The sequence below is a fragment of the Heloderma suspectum genome, chromosome 6, assembly GCF_057233095.1.
Source record: "Heloderma suspectum isolate Gila_16-S chromosome 6, 16-S_ref, whole genome shotgun sequence".
In the NCBI taxonomy this organism is placed as follows: domain Eukaryota; kingdom Metazoa; phylum Chordata; class Lepidosauria; order Squamata; family Helodermatidae; genus Heloderma; species Heloderma suspectum.
Window position 1 is genome coordinate 48,302,908 of NC_139463.1, and position 21,512 is coordinate 48,324,419.

Sequence of the window (21,512 nt, forward strand, 5' to 3'; positions counted from 1 at the left end):
TTCTCCATTCCCTGCTCCAGGCCTGCAGTAGGGTGCAAATCCACAGCTTTAACTGCTGCACTCTGTTGCAAAACTCTGGGAGCTTGAGGAGGACGTCAGGTGAATACAGGGCTCTTGCTCAGCGTAGTTAAGGTACTGTCAGGCCTGAACTAGAGGAGACATGCAGTTTGTGATTTCTTTCCCCCAGTGTTTTGCTGTTTTTAGAAACAGCAAAGCAACTTCTGGAGGCTGCAAGTTTAAGTGGAAGAATGGTGACGGGAGAAAAAGGGGCTGCTTAATGCTTTCTCTTCTGGCTGTTTTTCTACTCAAAATCGCCGGCCCCAGCTGCTTTATCAGCTGCCAAGGAAAAGATATGGGTACCTATATATTTACACACACACACACACACACACACACACACACACTTCTTCCATTTAAACTCACAGCTCACAAAGGCTGCTTTGGATTTTTTTTTTTTTTAAGTGTTGAGACACACTCAGCTGTGTCACTTTCCTAGTTTGGCCTCCAAAATGGCATTTTCTTCTTGCGTGATGTCTTCATGGTCACCACCTCATCTGCCTGGTGGCAGCTGAGCACACGCTGCTGAGCTTGCCTGAACTGGGCCCGAGACCCTCCAGCAGACTGCAAGGGTCACCGCCCTGGCAGGCAGCAGTGGCATGACCTACACTTTCATGACACCCAGGGCCCCCCTCCCCTTTCACAGCCCCCATCACCAGTCCCCCCCCAACCAGTGGCTGCACAGGTGAGTCAACGGCAAGCTCCATGCTCTGCTCCCACACTCCACTGCTGTCCATGCTCCTGCCAATGTAAAGGGAATGGCGAGAGAGGCCAGCGCCGAGGCAGCCAGGATCAGCCCACAACGGGCGTCTGCTCCCTAGGCTTGATGATGGTTCAGCCATTTGCGTGAGACATGGCAGGGGGGCATGGGCTACACTGGGAAACTCAAAGGCCCCTGGTTCTTATGACAGTCCTGGGCTCTTCCTCGGCCTGATCCAGGAAGATGAGTCTTCTGCCCAGTGTTGCACAGCCGTATCAGACTCAGGCAGTCACGGAGCTGGGAAGAGAATGCGTCACGTACCGCTCCACATCCATCCTTCCTCCTTGTGACCAAATTAGCACTCACAAGGGAATACGGTGACCTGCGTTTGTGCTCCCTGTGGAGGAGGACGGGAAGAGCGTGTTTAGCCAAGGCCCTGCCATGGCGGACTTGGCTGTGGCCCACCCATGCTGCCCCAGAGCATCATGGTGCCACGTAACCTGGGTGAGATGTCTTGCCTGAAATAGGAAGGCCCAACCCAAAGGCCTGGCTTGACTAGCCTCAGCATGCACATCACTCACAGCGGCCATCACGGCCTCTCACCTTGCCCGCTCCAGCCGGCCTTTCCCCGCTCCACCCTGGGCCATCTGTGGGAAGGATTCCAGGAGACAGAGAGAGGCAGCAGCAGGCGAAGAAGGCACCAGGGCCTGCTCCAGCTGGACTCTCCCCCCACACCCCCCACAGGGCCTTCTGCTTTCAACAGCCCTGTGGAAAGGATCCTTAAGAATGGTGATATTCCAACATTGCTTACTGTGATTTTATTGGTGTATCAGGAAGCCAACTTGGAAGGATTTGTATCCTGAAAGGCGGGATGGAAATAACTGTAATAACAACAACTTGGGTATGGCTTGTTGCAAAAGCCGTCGGCAAGAGGGAGATCCTCCCTCCATCGCCCCCAAACACATCAAAGGAGGCCGAAGCAGCTAGCCCAGAATCATGGGGTGAACAGCCAGGGGCCCAGAGTGGGGTCCCTTTGGGTCTGGAGGCTCGTGACAGGGGTCACACCATAAAACCCAGGCAGTCATAGTAAACTTTACGAAGAGCAATGCATGCATCCACAGAAGTCAAGACAGTGTTTAAAAGGGAGCCCCACCCCACAAGGAAGTTGGGGTGGGGAGGCTAGGCGGAAGGAAAGGTGGAGTGGGGCCAGGCAGGGCTGGGGGTGGTCACTGTGTGGTGGGCAGAAGGTTGATGTTTCCATGAGACCCGCACAGATTTGTAGGTGAGAGGAGAGAGGGAGAAAGTGGAACGAAGGAAGAGGAGAAAAAGAACATGCTTCAAAGCCCTGACATTTCAGCATATTTCAGTATACAGATCTTGCACTGGGTGCCAACGTACTCAAGGGCGATGTGGGGAAGACGGAGGGAGGGGTGCTGGCCATGAAGTCTGCAATCTGGCGAAGCGCCCAGATGTTGGAGTTGTTTCCTTTCTTCATTTGCTCTTGGATGAGGCTCTCCAGCTCCTCTCTGAAAGACTAAAAACACCACAGAAAACATGAATAATCCAGGCTCCTGCGGCTGAGCTCCTCCGCTCAGGTGGGCCTCCTCTCTTCTGGCCATCGTCACAGTCACCCTCCTGCTGAGAACTCGGAGCGCTTCTCACAAAACAGATTTAGTGCTGGCTCTACTGTGGGCGGAACCAGTGCATGGGGCTTCAGCTGCTTGAGAGCAGGAGGAGGGAAAAGGCAGGTGGGAAATCCAGCACTATAAATCAGTGGTTTCCAAATGTGTGTGTGCATGTGCGTGCCTGTAGGTAGGTAGGTAGGTAGGTAAGGGATGTGAGATCACTCATGGTGGACCAGCTTCTCTGAAAGACCACTGGTGTGCCATTACTTATCTTCCTAGCAAAGTGGAGCCACATGAAGGTGGCAGGTGTATACTAGATCAAGAGTGGATAGGATTCAAGCTTTCAAGATCTACTTTGATTTTGTTTTTTTACCAGAAATCTGAGGATCATGAGCTGGAGCCATGTGCAAAATAGTAATTGGGGGGCAGAGAAATTAGCTACTGCACCCCTTTTCCAGAGGGGTAGCTATGTTGGCCTGTTGCAGCAAAACCCAAAAAGGGTCTTGTGGTCCCTTAAGGACTAACAAATTTGTAAGTTCCTTTGTTCAAGAATGGCCAATATATTCATTTTAATTTTCAGAAAGCAGTGGAAGAACATTTCAACCTCCCAGGACACTCTGAGCTTCTCCACACCAATCTTTTTATACTGCAACTTACCAGAGCTTCAGCTTCTGGATGCTTTACGGCAGCGGTCCCCAACCTTTTTTGCACCAGGGACCAGTCTCGTGGAAGACAATTTTTCCACAGACTGGGGGGGGGGGGGGGTTGTGCGTGGACTTCCAACTGCTGGGGCACAAATGGCGTCCATGTAGCGGACGCCATTTGCGTCCCTTTTCTTTGCAGTAATAGGCTATGTAAGGATTTATGTAGGCTATTACTTGAAGAACAGGGACGCAAATGGCATCCGCTATGCGGATGCCATTTGTGTCCCAGTGGCTGGAAGTCTGCCAGCAGCCAGAGCCGGCTGGCAACTTTGCGGACTCGCCACGGAGCGGAGCCAGACGGGGCTGGAGAGAATTCTGGGGGGGAGGGACAGATCGCCTCCCCCCCCCCCCGGACCCCCACAGACCCAAGGTAAGGGGGTTTTGCACACCCCTACGCAGCCCAGTTCCTAACAGGCCACGGGCTGGGACCCGTCCGCGGACCGGGGGTTGGGGACCCCTGCTTTATGGGATTAAGGTCGGCTCCTAGAATAGTAGTAGGGTTGGAAAGGGCCTACAAGACCATCGAGTCCAACCCCCGGCTCCTTACACGGGCTGATACTGTGTAGAAATGCTCTTTGTTGTAGACCTGAAAGTGGCCACTCCTGAACAAAAGAACTACAAAGGGAGACTCCAGCATGAAATCACTGAATTGCAACTTATCAAGAAGGTCAAACCCATCACCTCTAGGCTGAATTGTGGTTATGGCTATCCTTCTATAGATGTTATTTAATTTAGCAATGCTAGGATATTTGTTGGTCTTGAAGGGGGTGGTCATAATACCAATGCTAGGACATCTGTTGGTCATAATACCCTTCCTTGTTTTTATGAGCCATACACTGGAATAACTTGCTTCTACACATACAAATCTATATCTGAGTTACTATAGATCAGGGATTCTAGCATTTCTGGCTTTCCCCAAAACTTCACTGGCTTCAGCAGCCCAATTTAGGATGTGGGGGAAAGCCTTTTGTTGCTGGTATTTTAAACAACTGGGAGTCAAAAGCTCTTGCTGGTCTATTCCAAATCATTTGGAGATCTATCAGTAGATCTCAATCTGTCTTCTGCCTGCCCCTGTTCGAGGGCGCACTTCCAGTCCACTTGGGCAAACGATGAGGCCTCATAAGGCTGCCTGACATCCTACTGGAACTGTGCGCACACAGCATAATGCTCCCCACAGTCCTCCACAGTGCGCAGGGTTTCTGAGGCAGACAAGTGGGAACCAAAGACATGTGGAAAGTGTCATGTCCCCTGCTCCCAAGGCCTCGCATTACCCTGAGGAGTCAGATTCAGATGGGCCAAAGGTCGCCCCACTTCAGGGGGAGCCCTCGGGAGCCCCTTCTGTTCCTTTCTGGCCCGAGGACATAAGTCCTCCAACCCACCCCTGACACTGAGCATGACTCTCCTGCAGCTTCTCCTATCCCTCAGCCACACAGGAGCAGGAGTCTGCAGAAGCAGACGCTGGCCCTTTACGAATGGCAGTCAGCATCCAGCAGGGGTGGAGCAGTGGAGCCACTGGAAGGCCAGGCTCTGGCAGCCCCCCTTGACTGCAGTCCTCTGCTGAGACAACAGCTCTCTTTGCAGGAGAGCATGCCAGCCGCCACCTCCTCTTGCGGGGTGCTGTCCAAGGGCCCGCCTGGCAGATCTCTGCTTCGTGCGATGTGAGCCAGGCCAGCCAGTAAGTGCTTCAGATGCAGTGGGCTTCCCCTGAGCCTCACAACAGGAGAGAAAGGCTTCCCTGCAGGAAGAGCCCAAGAGAGCCACTGCTGTCAAAGAGAAGACAAGGAAGGGCGAGAGCAGGAGTCTTCCACCTTTCTCCTTTTCTGTTGGGTGCCCTTCCAAATACTGCAACAGCCACTTATGTCAGTGCCGTACACTCATCACCACAGAGGGAGGGAAGGCAGGGATCAGCCCGGCCATGCAGCCCAGGAGGCCAGCAGCAGTGTTCTGGAGCAGCTCAAAAGATCCCTTCTGGGTGCGTCTGGTTCAGTGTTGTCATGGTAACCCAGCCACCTGCAGAAGCACCATCCCAGTGTGCCCAAGTGCCCTGTCTCAGAAGATAATGCAGTGGGGCTGCGCACCCCTGTCATGCCCACCCCTTGTCGGAACCTGAAGCCACCGGGACCTGAGGGAGCCTGGGTCCCTGTGCACCATCACTAACTCTGCCCTGAAGGAGGGAGCTGCATGGAGGTCAGCCAAACTGGCAACGCAGCCTGGTCAGGTGTGCTGACTGGCCCAGGCGCTCATTAGGAACATAGGAAGCTGCCTTCCGCTGAGTCAGAACGCTGGTCCATCTAGCCCAGTATTGTTGATACTGACTGGAAGCAGCTCTCCGGGGATTTCAGGCAGGGCTCTTTCCCAGCCCTACCTGGAGATGCTGAAGATTCAACCTGGGACTTTCTGCATGCCACACAGGAGCTCTGCCACAGAGCCACGACCCTTCCCCGCGACTGAACTCTCCCGTTCTTGCAATAAAGTGCTGCTGCCTTGCTGCCCCCCACATCACCACCCTGTAGTCGGGTCTGATCCTGCCCCCTCCCTGCTAGCTTGTTGCTGGTCAGCCACCGCAGAGGTGGGACAGGCTCACCGGGCTTTGCAGAATCATGGTGACCCTTTTCTTCTGCTCCATGAGGTTGAAGTCCTGGCGCAGATCAGCGGCCATGTTCCTGATGCGCAGGTACTCGGGGTCATCTTCTGAGAACCGGTCAAAGTAATGCTGACTCTGCGTAGGCAGGGAGGAGACTTCCTCGGGGATGGTTTCACTGCTCATTTTTGAACTGATAGCCTACTTTGGGGGACCTGCAAGGAAGTGGGAAGGCAAAATTCAGTACATCTCCCTAGTACCCAAAGGGTATAATAACATGGCAATGGGATGGAAGCAGTCTTGGAGGAGGGGATTAGATGTGAAGCTCAAAACCCTCAACTTCTGGCCATACAATATGAATTGATTGTCCTTTGTTAGTATAATTCATTAGCCACCTTTCGAGCACCAACAGCACCAGTAAAGTGAGTGAGTTTATGGCTGCCATTTATTCCTATAGGGGAAAGTGCAACATTGTGTGGGGTAACATAGCGAGGGCGCAGGACAGGAAGGCCTGGCGTGCTATGGTCCATGGGGTCACGAAGAGTCGGACACGACTGAACGACTGAACAACAACAACAACAACTCCTGACAATGAACAACTCAACCCCCCGTCAAGCTCAGTGTGGACCTGCATGCAAAACACACCAAGATGCACAACACCTCAGGAGTGCCCTCCTTTGGGCTATCCTGCAGGGATAACCCCCTGGCCATCTAGCTAATTGCATAATATTCCTAGAAAAATACCTGTTATGATGGGTGGTCTGTGGTGTGGTGGGCATAGGGGGAAGTCCTGTAACCTGCAGGGACCACTGCAGGGGTACACTCTTAAACCCTCATGAAGCCTCTCATGCAGAAGGTAAGCACGCTTCACACACACACACACACACACACACACCAGATTATCCCAAATGCTGCACCAGAGGGTCAGAAGTCAGAAATTAAATTCTCATCAGTCGTAATGTATTTTCCTTTGTGCTTTACGTGCTTGTGCTTCCATTAGACATCATTTTCAAACAATATGGCAAATTATCCAAACTCTCCCCGTCCTCCCAGGAATGTGGCAATTAATGTCAGACGATGCCTCTCTGCAGCACTTGGGGGATTTCACACACATCCAGGATCAGAGAAAGGGGAGTGAGGTGGAGTCTGAGTCATGAGCAATTGCAGTTTTGTAAGGCCATCAGGCTGACAGCCCCAGCGTAAATTACACATTGCAGCAAATATTCTCAGTTCTTCCTGTTCCTTAGTGCTAGAAATGTGTAATTACAACCAGGATGCCAATGTCACTTTAAGGCAAGGGTGGGGAATCATTTTTGGCCCAAGGGCCAGGATGTCAGGAGCTGCATGCCAACAGTGGGCGGGGCCAGTGCTGGCATACGCCCCACCCCCACATTCTCTGTCTGTCTGTCTGACACACTCTCTTCCCAGACCCCCTCCTCAGCCGACCCGTGAAGAACAGCTGGGAGGCAGGGGTGCGTCTTCCCTGCCCGATGCGGACAGGGTCTCCCTTTCTCAGCACTGAGCGGAGGACAGGACTTCTCTCTGATGCGCTGCTCATCGGACATGGGAACTTCTGCCTGGACAGAGCGGGTGGCAGCCTGGGAAAGAAGCTGGTGGGCCCGAGGGCAAGCGCTCGCTGGCTGTATCCATCCCACAGGCTGGCGTTCCCCATGCTTGCTCTACGGCGGGGGTGGCATGTGGCTCTCTCACCTCCCGCCAGGGGAGCCAGGGTGCCGTTCAGCAGAAAAGCGAGCGAGCAAGGGCCCCACGCAGGACTCCAGGCTGTTACTCTTCTGGTTGCCTGTGGTAAGGAAGAGCCTTCTCCAGGAGACCAAGTTTAGCAGAAGGTGGTCATTCAAAGAATAATTGGGCCGCAGTTTGCTTAAGTACTTTACATATGTGTGGGCTGGCAAGGAAGCACACTTTTTGTTGGCTTTGATGTGAATTTACTTGCATGGGTGCAATGCTCCTCTAGCATAGCTTGCAAGCAGCCGGACCGGCCTACGATTTCATGTGGTGGAAAACCCGCATGGGACCGCCCATCCCCCTAACGAACACAGGGGCCAATCTGCTGGGAAGCGCATTCGTGACACTCGTGCTCTCATAGAAGAGTAGGGTTGGAAGGGGCCTACAAGGCCATCGAGTCCAACCCCCTGCTCAATGCAGGAATCCAAGTCAGAGCATCCTTGACAGGTGGCTGTCCTGCCTCGTCTTGAACACCTCCAGTGTGGGAGAGCCCACTGCCTCCCTAGGTCATTGGTTCCATTGTCGTATTGCTCTAACAGTCAGGCAGTTTTTCCTGATGTTCAGCCGGAATCTGGCTTCCTGTAACTTGAGCCCATGATTCGTGTCCTGCATTCTGGGATGATCGAGAAGAGATCCTGCCTTCCTCTCTGTGACAACCTTGCAAGGACTTGAAGAGCGCTATCCTATCTCCCCTCAGTCTTCTCTTCTCAAGGCTAAACATGCCCAGTTCTTTCCGTCTCTCCTCATAGGGCTTTGTTTCCAGTCCCCTGATCATCTTTGTTGCCCTCCTCTGAACCCTCTCCAGTTTGTCTGCATCCTTCTTAAAGTATGGTGCCCAGAACTGGACACAGCACTCCAGATGAGGCCTAACCAGTGCTGAGTAGAGGGGAACTAGTACTTCCCGGGATTTGGAAGCTATGCTTCTATGAATGCAGCCCAAAAGAGCATTGGCCTTTTTTGCAGCCACATTGTTGGCTCATCTTCAGCTTGTGATCGACAACAATTCCAAGATCTTTCTCGCTTGTAGTGTTGTTGAGCCACGTATCGCCCATCTCGCACATCTCCTGTCCATTTCAGTGGAACGAATAGGAGAATGCTCTGGCGGATTGGGACCAATGGGTCAGGTTTTTCCTCTTCTCTGCCACCTGTAATGGCAGCCATAAAGTGCTCCCTGAGGTGGTTGCTTCACTTAATCTCATGTCACCTTTGACAAGGAGGCCTGCGCACAGGCAAGGCTTACCCTGTAAGACTGGTCTGCCCAGCAGAACTTCAGTCCTTGAGGGTGTGTGTGTGCGGGCGCGCATTTGAGGCAAGTTTCTCACTCTCGGTTTCAGAGAAATGTCTGTATATGTGCTGTTAGCATGATTTATTTATTACATTTCTATACCTCCCAACAGCTGAAGCTCCCTGGCCACTCACAACTTAAGGCCATACAATACAGCAACATGACCAGGGGTGTTGCTAGGCCCTTAAAAGATTTGGGGCCCAGGCCTGTAGGTCATATAGCTGCATGAAATCCACATATGCTAATTGATAGGATTTATTTAAATTTCACAGGTGCCAAAGGCAGCCAATTAATATCCCATCCAGATCATCTCCAATAAAATAAATTCTTCAGTTAAAGAGTTTCAATGAAAACTCCCCCCCCCCAGCTTAATTGTCATGCTGAGGAAGATGGGGAGAGGGGCTGTTGCAGCACATGGAAAAGAGAGAGTTAACTTCCCTCCCCAGCTGCCACCCCCTTGAAAATTGTCCCTTGTGTGGCAATTAAGCTCAGAAAAACCCCTTCTGTTGGTACCGATGGACCCTCGGGGTTTTGGGGAATAGATCTGGGACCCTGGGAAATAGATTTGGGGTTGGGGCCCCCTGGGCCCAGACCTAGCAACACCCCCGAATGTGAGAAAACATAATATAAAACCTTTAAAAGTTTAAAACTGCACTATAAAATCAGGGTAAAAACCAGCAGCAGTGTAAAGATCTAAAAATATAGTAATTGATTTAAAACAACAAAAACAGAAGAACTTAAAATGCCTGGGAGAATAAAAAGGTCTTCACTTGGTGCTGAAAAGCCCAAAACCTGGTGCCAGGTGAGCCTCTCTGGGGAAGGCATTCCAGAACTGAAAGGCTCTCTCCTTAGTAACCAGCCACCTCATTTCGTTTGGTGGGGGCAGGTGTTTATGGGAAAAGACATCCCTTATGACTGGATCAAAAACCCAACACAGCATTGGGAAGCGTCATGCATTTGTGAGTAGTCAAATGGCTAGATCTGAAAAGCACGAGTGGAAGGGACGATGCAGAACTTAAGAGGAAGTTGCACGCACCAAAGAAGGCCGGGATGCTGCCTTGACCTCCAGCTTATTCCTCCCCCCTTGCATGCTCCATCCTGGGTCCTCGTGTCACTCTCTACGGCATTAGGGGGATTGGGGACCGCAGGAGCCTCAGGTGCCCAACTTTGGGGATCCTGAAGTTAGACAGTATGATCCAAGACCTCCTTCTCCCATGAATCTCCAAAGTCTCCAAAGGCTCGTGGCCTTTGGATTGAGAGTTCTCTCAACTTCTGCAGAACAGAATCGCTTCTGTTTGCTTCCCACTCTAAAAAAATAGTGGCATCATTCCAGTTGCCTAGTTACCTAGACGTACCATCCACCTAAAAATAAAGATCTGAGTAGGATTAAAGTAGGCTGGATGCTAGAAAAGCCTTCTGCCTTTTAGCCGCTGGTTACATGATTGGTTTATTATTCATGTATTTTTAAAATGTCTAAATCGCGCCTTCATCCAGACATGGATCCCAGGGCAGTGCATGCACAGGTGGGATGAAAAGGGGCAATTTATTTATTTATTTATTATTAAATTTATTAATCGCCCATCTGGCTGGTCACCCAGCCACTCTGGGCGATGTACAACATACAATAAAAACAGTTTAAAACAATAAAATTCTACAATAAAAACATTTTCTAAAATACCCTAACCCACCCCAAATGCCTGCCTGAACGTTTTTAATGCACGACGGAAGCTCATTAAAGAGGGGGCATGACGGAGTTCCCTAGGGAGGGAGTTCCACAGAGTGGGGGCCACCACAGAATGAGAGATCAATGAGAGATCAATACCCTTGGCTTCTGTAGGGCAAGGAGAAGCTTCACAAGACTGGGCTGAATAACCGAGTATGCTTACGGGACAGAGACCACAGTGTCCCATTCTTGGTCAGACGTGCCTCTGTCAAATACTCCTTGTAGTGACTATATGGCCCCTCTGTAAATGGCCCCCGAAGAACCAGTGTGGTGTAGTGGTTAGAGTGCCAGACTCAGACCAGGGAGACCCAGGTTTAAATCCCCCACTTTGGCAACGAAGCTGACTGGTTGACCTTGGACTAGACACTGTCTCTCAGCCTAACCTATCTCAAAAGGTGGTAAAATGGAGGATAAAATGGAAGGGGTGAGGAGCTATGTAAGCTGCTCTGGAGGAAGGATGGGATAAAAATTCCCCTGGAGGAAGGATGGGCCAGGCCTACTCACACGGTTTAGCAGTCATGTAACTCTCAGCCAAGGTTACTGTAGGCTGGCCAAAGGAAAAAAAAATAAAAATCCCCCCCAACCCCATTTGAGCTAGCAGAGCCCCCCCCCCCCTCTGGCTTTCTCTCTCTGGCGCTCTCTGGCGCTCTCTGGCTCTCTCTCTCTCTCTGGCTCTCTCTCTCTCTCTCTCTGGCTCTCTCTCTCTGGCTCTCTCTCTCTCTCTGTCTCTCTCTGTCTCCGTCTCTCTCTGTCTCTCTGTCTCTCTCTCTCTGGCTCCCTCACTCTCTCTCTGGCTCTCGCTCTCTTGCTCGCCCTCTGGCTCTCTCTCTCACTCTCTCTCTCTCTCTCTGGCTTCTATTGCCCTGACTCCTCTGGCTCTTTCAGCCCTGGAGGACCAACAGTATATAATAATCAGGAAGGCCTGCAGATTGCGGCAAGGTTATGGCTAGCCTGCTTCTCTTAAACCATGAGCTGGCTAGTAGCCTCTAGGGCTATCAAGAGTGTGGGCAATTCCTGGAGAAGTGTCGAGGTGGGGGCAGCAGGGACTGAATTAGATTTCCAGTGTCCAGGAAATGACTTGCAGGGCTAGACTAAACTGTGCCCAGCCAGGTTCTGCAGATGGCCATGTTCAGAGGATGGACATGCAGGCCTGGCCAGTGCTGCCTTTCGTGAGTCTAGTGATTCTGGGACTGTGGTTGCTCAGGCCTCAGAGCCTAATTCAGACATACAAGGGAAAAGGGGTGAGCAGCATCAGCCCTGATGACTGGCAGGAGGTATGAAGCATCTGGACTGGCTGGGGCTGTTATAACTCCTAAGCACCTGGCTTCCTGCTTTTCCTGGTCACCACAGCGATAGCTTCTGTACTCTGGCATCTGTAATTGACCTCTGGGAAGACGCCTTCCAGGCCTGGATTCAAGCACAGCCAGCCCTGGCCCAGCCCTGAGTCATCATCACTTTGGCCTGGCACCTCTTCATTTTCCCACTGCAGTCCCCTGAGGGCTCCAGCTGGGAAGAAGCAATTAATTACTATCCAGACTTCTGCTCACACCAGCTTTTAAATATCGCCCCAGCCTGCTTGAATATTGTCAGCCTGCCTGGTCTTGATGATGGCAGCCATGTACCTCCACTCTTACTGCTGCACCATCCACAAAGGGTCCATTGTCAAGGATCCTACATCAATAGGCTTCTGTGCAATGCTTAAAAACCAAAAGGAATATGCAGATGGGAGCTGTGCCTGGAAGACAATCAGGGAGATAATGAAATCGCTCACCACAACACCTGTGTTTGCGATGGCAGTGCATTCAGGAAGTGCAAGTTTGAAGCAGACTGGGGTTGCAGGATACATTTGCGAATGAACTGGCTCTGGAATATGGTGCTTTTGAAAATCTAATCATGCCAGGTGGAAGGAATCGGCATCGTCAGAGTTGCCCATTGGCAGAAAAACTCAAGTTCTTGTAGGAGAAGGGTCCTTTGGGGCTGGAAGGCAGACAGTGATGAAGCAATGAGAAGTGGGAAGCCTCCCTGCTCTCCATCCTTTCCTCGGGTGAGAGCCAGATATTCTCTCTGTGCATCAGAGCACAGCACGGGCATCTAAGAAACAGGTCAGGAGGGGGAACCCTCTGGGTTGGCTGATGCAGTTCCAGGGCCAAACATGGCTGTGATGTGCAATCTGAGAGATGTATCTTGGGATTACTTGGCATCTTCGGATGCTGAAGCTATTTTGATAGCAGTGGATGACTGTCATTGAACATGAAAAAGACAACCTTTCAGTTTTCCCATCCTTCAAGACCCACTTACACTGGTGGAGGATGCAGGTATGGCACAGAGGGAGAGGTCATCTGTCCCAGCCCCTGCCCATCCCAAGTCATGGATGACATGGTTTGCCAGTTAACAAAGGTGACAGATGCAAGAACAGCAGCAACTACTTTAACAGCTTGCTAACCGACAGGACTTATGGACCCGCTATTCAGAGCGCAGCTAGAGAACCAGAATACCTTACTACAACAAATGCTGGGAGTACTACAGCCGCCCCATGCTGAGACCAAAGCCAGTAAGGCCACAGAGGTGAGAGACAGAGGCATAGCACCTATACACATATCAGAAATATTTCCAGAAGATAATCTGAACACTTTTGAAAGAGTAGCCCTGGCAGCAGGTTGGCCTGAGGGTCATTGGGCCCTGATATTAACCCCATGCCTGGTGGGGCTTGCCCAAGAGGCTGTAGATATGCTAACTTCTGCTGAAGAAGGATAATATCTCAAGGTAAAAGCCGCCATCTTAGGGATTTTAAATGTGCTGAAGAAACATACTGGAGAAGGATGAGAGGGGTTACATTTGGCCCTGGTCCCCATCCATTGGTAGTTGCCCCCCAAATACAGGCCAATGGCTTGAGGTGGCTGAAGGCTGCTGCCCAAATCTCAGAGCGAACAGCTGAGGTTGTCATATTAGTGCCTTTTGTGAGCATAATGCCAGCTCCAGCCAAAAAATCAGGTTAGATGTCAAAAACCAGAGATGCTAGAAGAGGCTATTCAATTAATTCAATTAATGGAGCCCTATGTGGCAGCAGAACCAGAAGGCTGGAGGTCATGATCAAGGCCTTGGTCAGGAGATGTACATTCCTGAAAACAGCCAGGCACCAAGATACCAGCCCGAGGAATGGTGTCTGGGGCTGGGAGACAAATGCAGCACCTGAGTGGGGTTAAGAGTTAATTCACAGTCCATTTTGGAAGAGACTGTCTGAAGACCCTGTTTGTCTGGGGGAAAGAGAAGCCTTAATGACCTCCTGTCATTAACCCTAACTTGGCAGGACTGACTGGGAAACCTGGTAACTCAACTTAATGGTGACTGGAGAAGGTGGAGGGTTGGGTAGAATTACGTGTTGGAAGAAAAGCAACCAGGGGAAATGTCTGAGAAGGGGGTGGTGCTAGGCCTAGTGCAGGTCCCTCCTTCAGATACTGCTCCATGGATAGACTTCTTTCCTGGGAGGAGAAGATCCATTCCTTGAACTTCAGAGACTGCTCTGTTATGGTTAATGGAAAGCTAATCCCTTTTGTGCTATAGTTTAAATGGACTGCCAATGAATGTAACTAGGACAGTCTCCTCAATAACATCTACCTTAAAATACTGATTGACTGTGGCAACTCTGATGGAAACAATGGATCAAGGCATTTTCAGTATTCCCCTTCCTCAAGACCTGCTAACAGGCACCTATACTGTGGTGTTCGTAATAGGCACATTAATTTAAAATTTAATAGATTCATTGATTGACCAAAATCCTTTGGTTGGCTGGCATAGGAATAGGCCTGTGTCAAGGTTCCCCTTATGACCTGGACCCCCTAAGCAACCCCTTAAGGATCTCTTGCCTCCTTAAGAGTCCCACCTTCCTTCTTTTAAACTTCCCTTTCCCAGTAACATGGGGTTTAGGCTGTAGACATGGCATGATTGCCACTCTAGACACAGGGTATAACCACAACAGTTTACTGGTAAATTTAATGCTAGCAAATTACATTTGAAGGTATTTACATGATAGAGCTGAGTGATACAAAAGGCATTAAAATAAAAGTTGCAAAATGCAAGTTCCTTCACCCTAGCTGTCCTTAGACTTTTCTAGGCTGCTTCTTCCTGCTCACTCTTCAGACTCTGCTCTCACTTCAGGCTCTGGCTGTCTCTGCTGTCTCTCTGTCTCTCTCTCTCTCCCCCTATACATACATACATACCCACCCTCCTCCCTCAAACCTAAAAGTACTGTTTCAAACCTGAAGAAATGAAACTTAAGTGGAGAAATGAAACTGACACTTAACCAGAGAAATGAAATTAGTCCTCTCAAGATTATTCCCCCAAACAGAAAACTCCAGGCCTCTAAGCCTGACCCTTTTCCCCATTGCCTCTGTAGGCTTCAAACCTTCACAGTCTGCTAGAAAAGGTCCTTCTCATCCAGTATTCTTCTTCCAGCAATGACTAACCCCAAGCAGGGTGTGAAGGCAACAGGTCTCTCTAGGGTCTGTCTTCAGTATCTGGTGTTCAGAGTTATATTGCTGCCACCTGAATAGGGACGTTGGCCTGACTCGCCATGGGGATTCCTCAGTAGAGTAAGAGCTGGAGCAGCTTCCCCAACTTTGTGCCCTCCATAGTCATTGGACTGGAACTGCCATAAGGCCAACACATCTGGAGGGCACCAGATTGGGGAAGGCTGAGATTGGGGAAGGGAACAGGTGGTTTCAGAGGACCCTGAGGATGCCCAAGACGGTCATTGGTCCTCAGGGGAGGTGGCATCAGATCTGCCACCTCAAGAGGTGGGGGGATCAGCTGCTGAGCCACCACCAAGCCCCTGAGACTGTCCGCACTTAAAGGCACAGGCTGAGATAGTAGCCAGATGAAAAAGTGCCCGCTTGTACAGGAAGCCTTCTTAGGTGTAAAAGCCTCCTCATGAGCAAGGCCCTCCTCAAGAGTAAGGGTTCTGCCAGAAGGCCTACAATGACCTGCAACTGAGCCTTGGGTGGGATCCTGGGAACGCAGGCTAGTACGCCTGTGTCTTAGGCAGGGAGAGTTGCCGGAACAATGTCTGTCTACCAGCTCTGAACGTTGTTTGCCTGCTCCCTGCTTAACCCTTGATGCTCCCTTGTGTTGGAGACTGGGCTGTCTTGGGGCTGTGTCCAAACTTGCCCTTGCCTGGATATTAGTTCTCTGATTGAACCCTGCTGGCTTGGGCTGCCTTGTGACCCTGCTTGGGGATTGCCTTCTTGCTCTTTGCCTGCACCCAGCTGGCCTGGACCTTGGACAGACTGCCTTGTAAACCGGCGCTTGGAACTGATACCACTTTGGTCTTGCCTGAAGCTGGATGGGTGTTCTACTTAGCTGTCATGGCCAATTTCTGTGGATCACTGATTCATCTGTAAATTTGGCTAATCTCTTTTTTACGCCACGCAAGCTCCTGGCCATCACCATAACCTGAAGCAGCAAATACCACAGGTTTATTGTGCCTTCTGTAAAGAAGTCCTTTCCTTAGCCCTAGTCCCTATATAGACACTTTGCAAATAATTACTTTTCTGGCTTTAAAATTGACATTTTAAAGTCAAAATGTAAAAGAAAAAAAATTAGAATAAGAGAGATGGATTTATTATAAACATTCCCAAGCTCTTGGGCCAGGTGAGGAAGCAAACCTAGGTAGATTAGCTCCAGAGAATCTGTTCCAGCTCTGCGTCACGCAAAGGTTTCAACCATGCATCACGCTTTCCCCATTGTGGCCAAACCTGGCTCTCTAAGCTCGCTCTCAAGACAGATGTTTCAGGGAGTATTAACTGCACAGTGTAGCCTGCAGATGGCTGGAAAAATGAGGCATAAACTTCCACGGTTTGCTGACTCCTGCAGGTCCAGGGGAGAATCCTAGTATATGTTGGCCCTCTCAAACTGGGGGTAATAGGAAGCCTGCAACCAATATCCATCTCTGCCGTCAGACCTACAGACAGACAGACAGCACCAATATCTTCATCCCTGATAAAATCAGAAGCTGGACAGAAAATCACTGCTGACATTTTAATACAATAGGAAAAAGTGGGAGGAAATTATGTATTAAGTCTGGAATCCACTTTGGAGCAACTACAGGTAAATGCATTGTGGACATTGGCTTGCTCCCATATTCAGGATTTGATGAAAACAATAACAGACTATGGGTGCTTCCAGACAAAGCTTTTATTGCACCATCACCCTGCCTCCTTCATGGAATTTTACGATAGGTCCAGATGACATCATCTTCCACTCACAACACTTCCGTTTTTTCTCACTGCAGAAAACCCATGAAGGAAAAAGAGATGGAATTGCTGCACAATGCCTTCTAATTAGCAGCACTACAAGCCCTTTATTTGGAAGCATCCTATAATCAGAGTGGATATATTCCCTTTAAAATGCAGAAGTTGGTTTTGGAAGCTGCAACACTGGAAGAGAAACATTTGGCAGACTGATGATAGAAAATGGTAAATTCAACTTCTCTCCTCCCCAGAACAATAAGGTCAGTACATTTCTATAACCGGAGCTCCTGGAAACACAGAAACAGTGTACTTGGTAATTCCCACAGGCAGAGCATTATCGCAGACCATTGTACTGCACCTCAGAGACAAGCGCAAGTGGCCAGAGTCCAAAGGATACATGGAGTGATTGGAAAACAATACAGGTGCATGGATGTCAGCAGCAACAGGAACACTGAGGGCATGTGTGTCAGGATGGCACTGTTCAAGATAGGGATGTGTGTCTTCAACCTAATTTCAGTAGCATCAGTTAATGCTCCTTTGAAACATTCACCTCATACTGATGCGTAGTTATGTGTGCTGGATGGGGTTGGGTCCTGCGAGAGATTAAGCAAAAAGAGTCCAACCTTGTTATCACGGTACAACACAACAGTGGGAAAGGTGGATGTTCCCTGGGTGGAGTCTGAGCAGTGCCAGGTGTCCTTCACCTAATGTCGCGTCCTACCGTGATCTAATTGGCCTTCCAATTTCTATAGTTTGTTCTTTTGGTATTCCAGACATTGCTGGATACAGCCGTACATCTTATCTGTTTAATATATGTAAATAAAGCAACAAGATCTATGCTATAAAGTAAACCTGCTCCTTACTGGTTATTTCTATGGGGCAAGAGAATGACTACAAGAGTAATAGAAAGGGAAGGGGCAAGTCGATGGCCTTGTAGGCCCCTTCCAACCCTACTATTCTATGATTCTATGAAGTCATCCCCCCCTGTAAAAAATAAAATAAATGCTCCTCCACTAGGAACCTGCTATTCTCAGGGCCGGCACACCTATACCTGCGCTGCTGAAGAGGCCGTTTCCCCTTAGTAGCTCAGGCGTGTGAGATTTAGTATCCCTCTAGCAATGCCTTTGTCTCTTCTGTGGGCCTGATCCAAGCCTACTGTAGGTGCGTGGAATCTAGGACCCGGGCAAGCCTTAGCCTTGTCTGCACTTGGTGGCGACACCCTGGATAGGGTGCTGCGTATAAAGCAGGGGTGCTGAACCTCGCTCACACCTAGGGCAGGATTCCATTTGGGAGAAGCTCTCGACGGCTCCATTGCAGTGGTGGGCAGGGCCAAAGGCAAAAGGGATGGGGCCCAAATGCTGGAAACAGCAGCATATTTTAGTTTAAGGGCGCAACCCTATGCATGTTTAGACAGAAAAAAGGACTACAAATACAAAGGACTACAAACTACAGACCAGTCAGTCTGACATCAATCCCTGGGAAAACTCTGGAGCAGATTATAAAGCAAGCCATCTGTAAGCACCTTGAAAGCAATGCAGTGATTACTCGAAGCCAACATGGATTTGTCAAGAACAAATCCTGCCAGACGAATTTCATCTCATTTTTGGATCAGATCACCTCCCTTGTGGACTGTGGGAATGCTGTGGACATCATATACCTCGACTTCAGCAAAGCTTTCAACAAAGTGCCCCATGATATCTTGATGAGCAAACTAGCTCAAAGTGGGCTAGATGAAACAGCTATCAGGTGGATCCGCAGTTGGCTACAGAATCGGAGTCAAAGGGTGCTTATCAATGGGATCTTCTCAAACTGGGGAGAGGTAACGAGTGGGGTACCGCAGGGCTCAGTCCTGGGCCCAGCGCTCTTCAACATTTGTATTAATGACTTGGAGGAGGAGGTGCAGGGAATGCTGATCAAATTTGCAGATGACACAAAATTGGGCGGGATAGCTAACACTTTGGAAGACAGAAAAAGAATTCAAAGTGATCTCGATAGGCTGGAGCGCTTGGCAGAAAACAACAGAATGACATTTAATAGGGATAAATGCCAAGTTCTGCATCTAGGAAAAAGAAACCAGATGCACAGTTATGAGATGGGTGATACCTGGCTCAACAACACTACAAGCAAGAAGGATCTTGGGAATGTTGTAGATCACAAGCTGAATATGAGCCAACAATGTGATGTGGCTGCAAAAAGGGCAAATGCTATTTTGGGCTGATTTCATAGAAGCATAGCTTCCAAATCCTGGGAAGTACTAGTTTCCCTCTACTCAGCTACTCATCTGGAGTACTGTGTCTAGTTCTGGGTGCCACATTTAAGAAGGATGCAGACAAACTGGGGAGGGTTCAGAGGAGGGCAACAGAGATGATCAGGGGACTGGAAACAAAGCCCTATGAGGAGAGACTGAAAGAACTGGTCATGTTTAGCCATGAGAAGAGAAGACTGAGGGGAGATAGGATAGCGCTCTTCAACTCCTTGCAAGGTTGTCACAGAGAGGAAGGCCAGGATCTCTTCTCAATCATGCCAGAGTGCAGAACACGGAATAATGGGCTCAAGTTACAGGAAGCCAGATTCCAGCTGAACATCAGGAAAAGCTTCCTGACTGTTAGAGCAGTATGACAATGGAACCAATTCACTAGGGAGGTGGTGGGCTCTCCCACACTGGAGGCATTCAAGATGAAGCTGGACAGCCACCTGTCAGGGATGCACCGACTTGGATTCCTGACTTGGGGCTGTCTTCACAGGGGATTTCCTGGGGATTGGGAGTGTTTTGAGGTTGTTCATGGCACATGACGTCATCGCCAGTGCATTGCCAACCAGCAACTTCTGTCTTGAAAAGCCACATTATCTGAGAGTCCCTTTACTCCATTTTTATTCAGTTAAAGTGGCTCTCACATGGTTCAACTGCAGTGTGCCGCGTTCCTCCGTATTAACTCCTGGGCGTGCCTTTGTGACCCGCTGTGACTTGGCAGTGACATGGTCAAGGAGTGGGGCCGCCCGTTCCACCCCACCCATTTACTCATTTTCCTCATTGGCACTACTGTCCCCAGGGAGAGTAGAGTAACGACAGCACTAGCCTGCCTTTCTGACTCATCGAAGTGCTAGAGCGCTCTTTTGAGCCTTCAGAATCATGCTGTACCTCCTTTTCACGAGCGGGAGTAACTAGCCTCCCTTTTCCCAACATTCGAAGGCTGGACCAGGCAGGGGATGGCAGCTGGGACATCCAACAGAGGCAAGTGGGCCAACTTACCACCTTCTTGGCCCTGCCTGGGACTGTGTAGCTGCCAGTGAGAAGTCACCACCCTGGCTGGAGCTGAAGAGGGAAAGACAAAACTCCCCCGGGCTGATTCGAGCTGGCTGGGCCTGAGCTCCCTGGGAAGATGCTTATCTGCCCAGCTCTGACGTGGGGCAGCAACGCCCCGGTGGCAGCAACACTGAAGGTGGGGTCACCCCTTTGGGGGAGACGCAAGGGCAAGGCACACCTCCCCTAACACTGGGTTGACTGGTTCTTGTGGCTTCTTTGTGTGGGTGTTGGTTGTTGTTGTTGTTGTTTTGTGTCTGTTTTGCTTAGGATCCTGTTATGTACCTGGGTGAGAGGATATATGGCTAAGTCAGGGCACTTGAGGGGGCCCCAATTAGTCTGGTTACAGGTCAAGGGAGATACGGCGTTGGGGGGAGGGCTACCCAGGTTAGCGGAACACGGCCCAGACAGTTGACAGCTGTGCTGTGTTCCGGCCCACCCCCCAACCCCTATTGGCTTGCCCTCAGGTCTTCGGATGCTGCTTTTAAATGCCAGATCGGTTCAAAGTAAGACTTCCCTCATCCATGACTTAATAGTGGATGAGGCAGCCGATCTGGCATGTATAACCGAGACCTGGGTGGGTGAGCAGGGAGGAGTTAGTCTCTCCCAGCTCTGCCCACTGGGGTACTTGGTCCAGCATCAGGGGAGACGAGAGGGCCGGGGGGGGGTAGCTGTGGTCTATAGGTATCCCATCTCCCTCTGCAGGCTCCCTGTCCATGTGACTACTGGTCTGGAGTGTTTGCACCTTGTGTAGGGACAGATTGGGGACTCTGTTGGTGTACCGCCCACCCTGCTACTCAACAGACTCCCTATCTGAGCTGACAGAGGTCATCTCTGGTGCGTTGTTGTGATCCCCCAGGCTGTTGGTTCTGGGGGATGTCAACATTTGTACTGAGGGCACCTTGTCTGGGGCAGTTCAGGATCTCATGGCCTCCATGGCGACCATGGGACTATCCCAACATGTAACTGGCCCAACACATGTAGCGGAGCATACTCTAGATTTGGTTTTTGCAACTGGACATGGAGAGGGTGGTCTGAAGGTGGAGGACTTTGCATCAGTCCCCTTGTCATGGCCAGATCAATACCTGCTGAGATTTAGACTTACAGCAGCTTTTCCCCTCCGCAAGGGGGGGGGGGAACCTATTAAGATGGGCCACCCCCGGAGGCTAATAGATCTGGATGGTTTCCAGAGAACTCTGAGGTGGTTTCTGGCTGTTGGTGGATCTGTGGAATGCAGAAATGACCAGGGTGGTTGACATGATTGCTCCCGAGCACCCTCTCCTGAGTCGAGCTCAAACTGCTCCCTGGTATACCCCAGAGCTGAGAGCAAAATAGGAGATGAAACAAAATAGGAGATGGCTTGAGTACAGATGGAGAAGAACTCCTCGTGGATGCAATCGAATGCTGGTATGTGCCTATAGTAAAGTATTGTCAGGGTGGAAACTGAGCCCATAGAGCCCCAGAGCAGTTCTGATTCTGAGGAGGAACAGCAATCCATGGGGGAGGAGCTCGCTCATCTCTCACAAGCACAGCAGCTGGCAGAGA

The 21,512-nt window shown here is 50.3% G+C and overlaps 1 protein-coding gene across 1 annotated transcript in view; it reads right to left on the bottom strand.

The window, feature by feature from the left end:
* ADD2 (adducin 2) overlaps positions 1-21,512 on the bottom strand; it is an 87,723-nt gene that overhangs the window by 27,029 nt on the left and 39,182 nt on the right. Inside the window, exons 2-3 of the mRNA XM_084807100.1 lie at positions 5,671-5,882; positions 2,156-2,291 (exon numbers count right to left, since the gene is read on the bottom strand). Of these exons, the coding sequence (XP_084663226.1) occupies positions 2,156-2,291; positions 5,671-5,853 (319 nt within the window). The 5' untranslated portion in view covers positions 5,854-5,882. The remainder of the gene's footprint in view (positions 1-2,155; positions 2,292-5,670; positions 5,883-21,512) is intronic.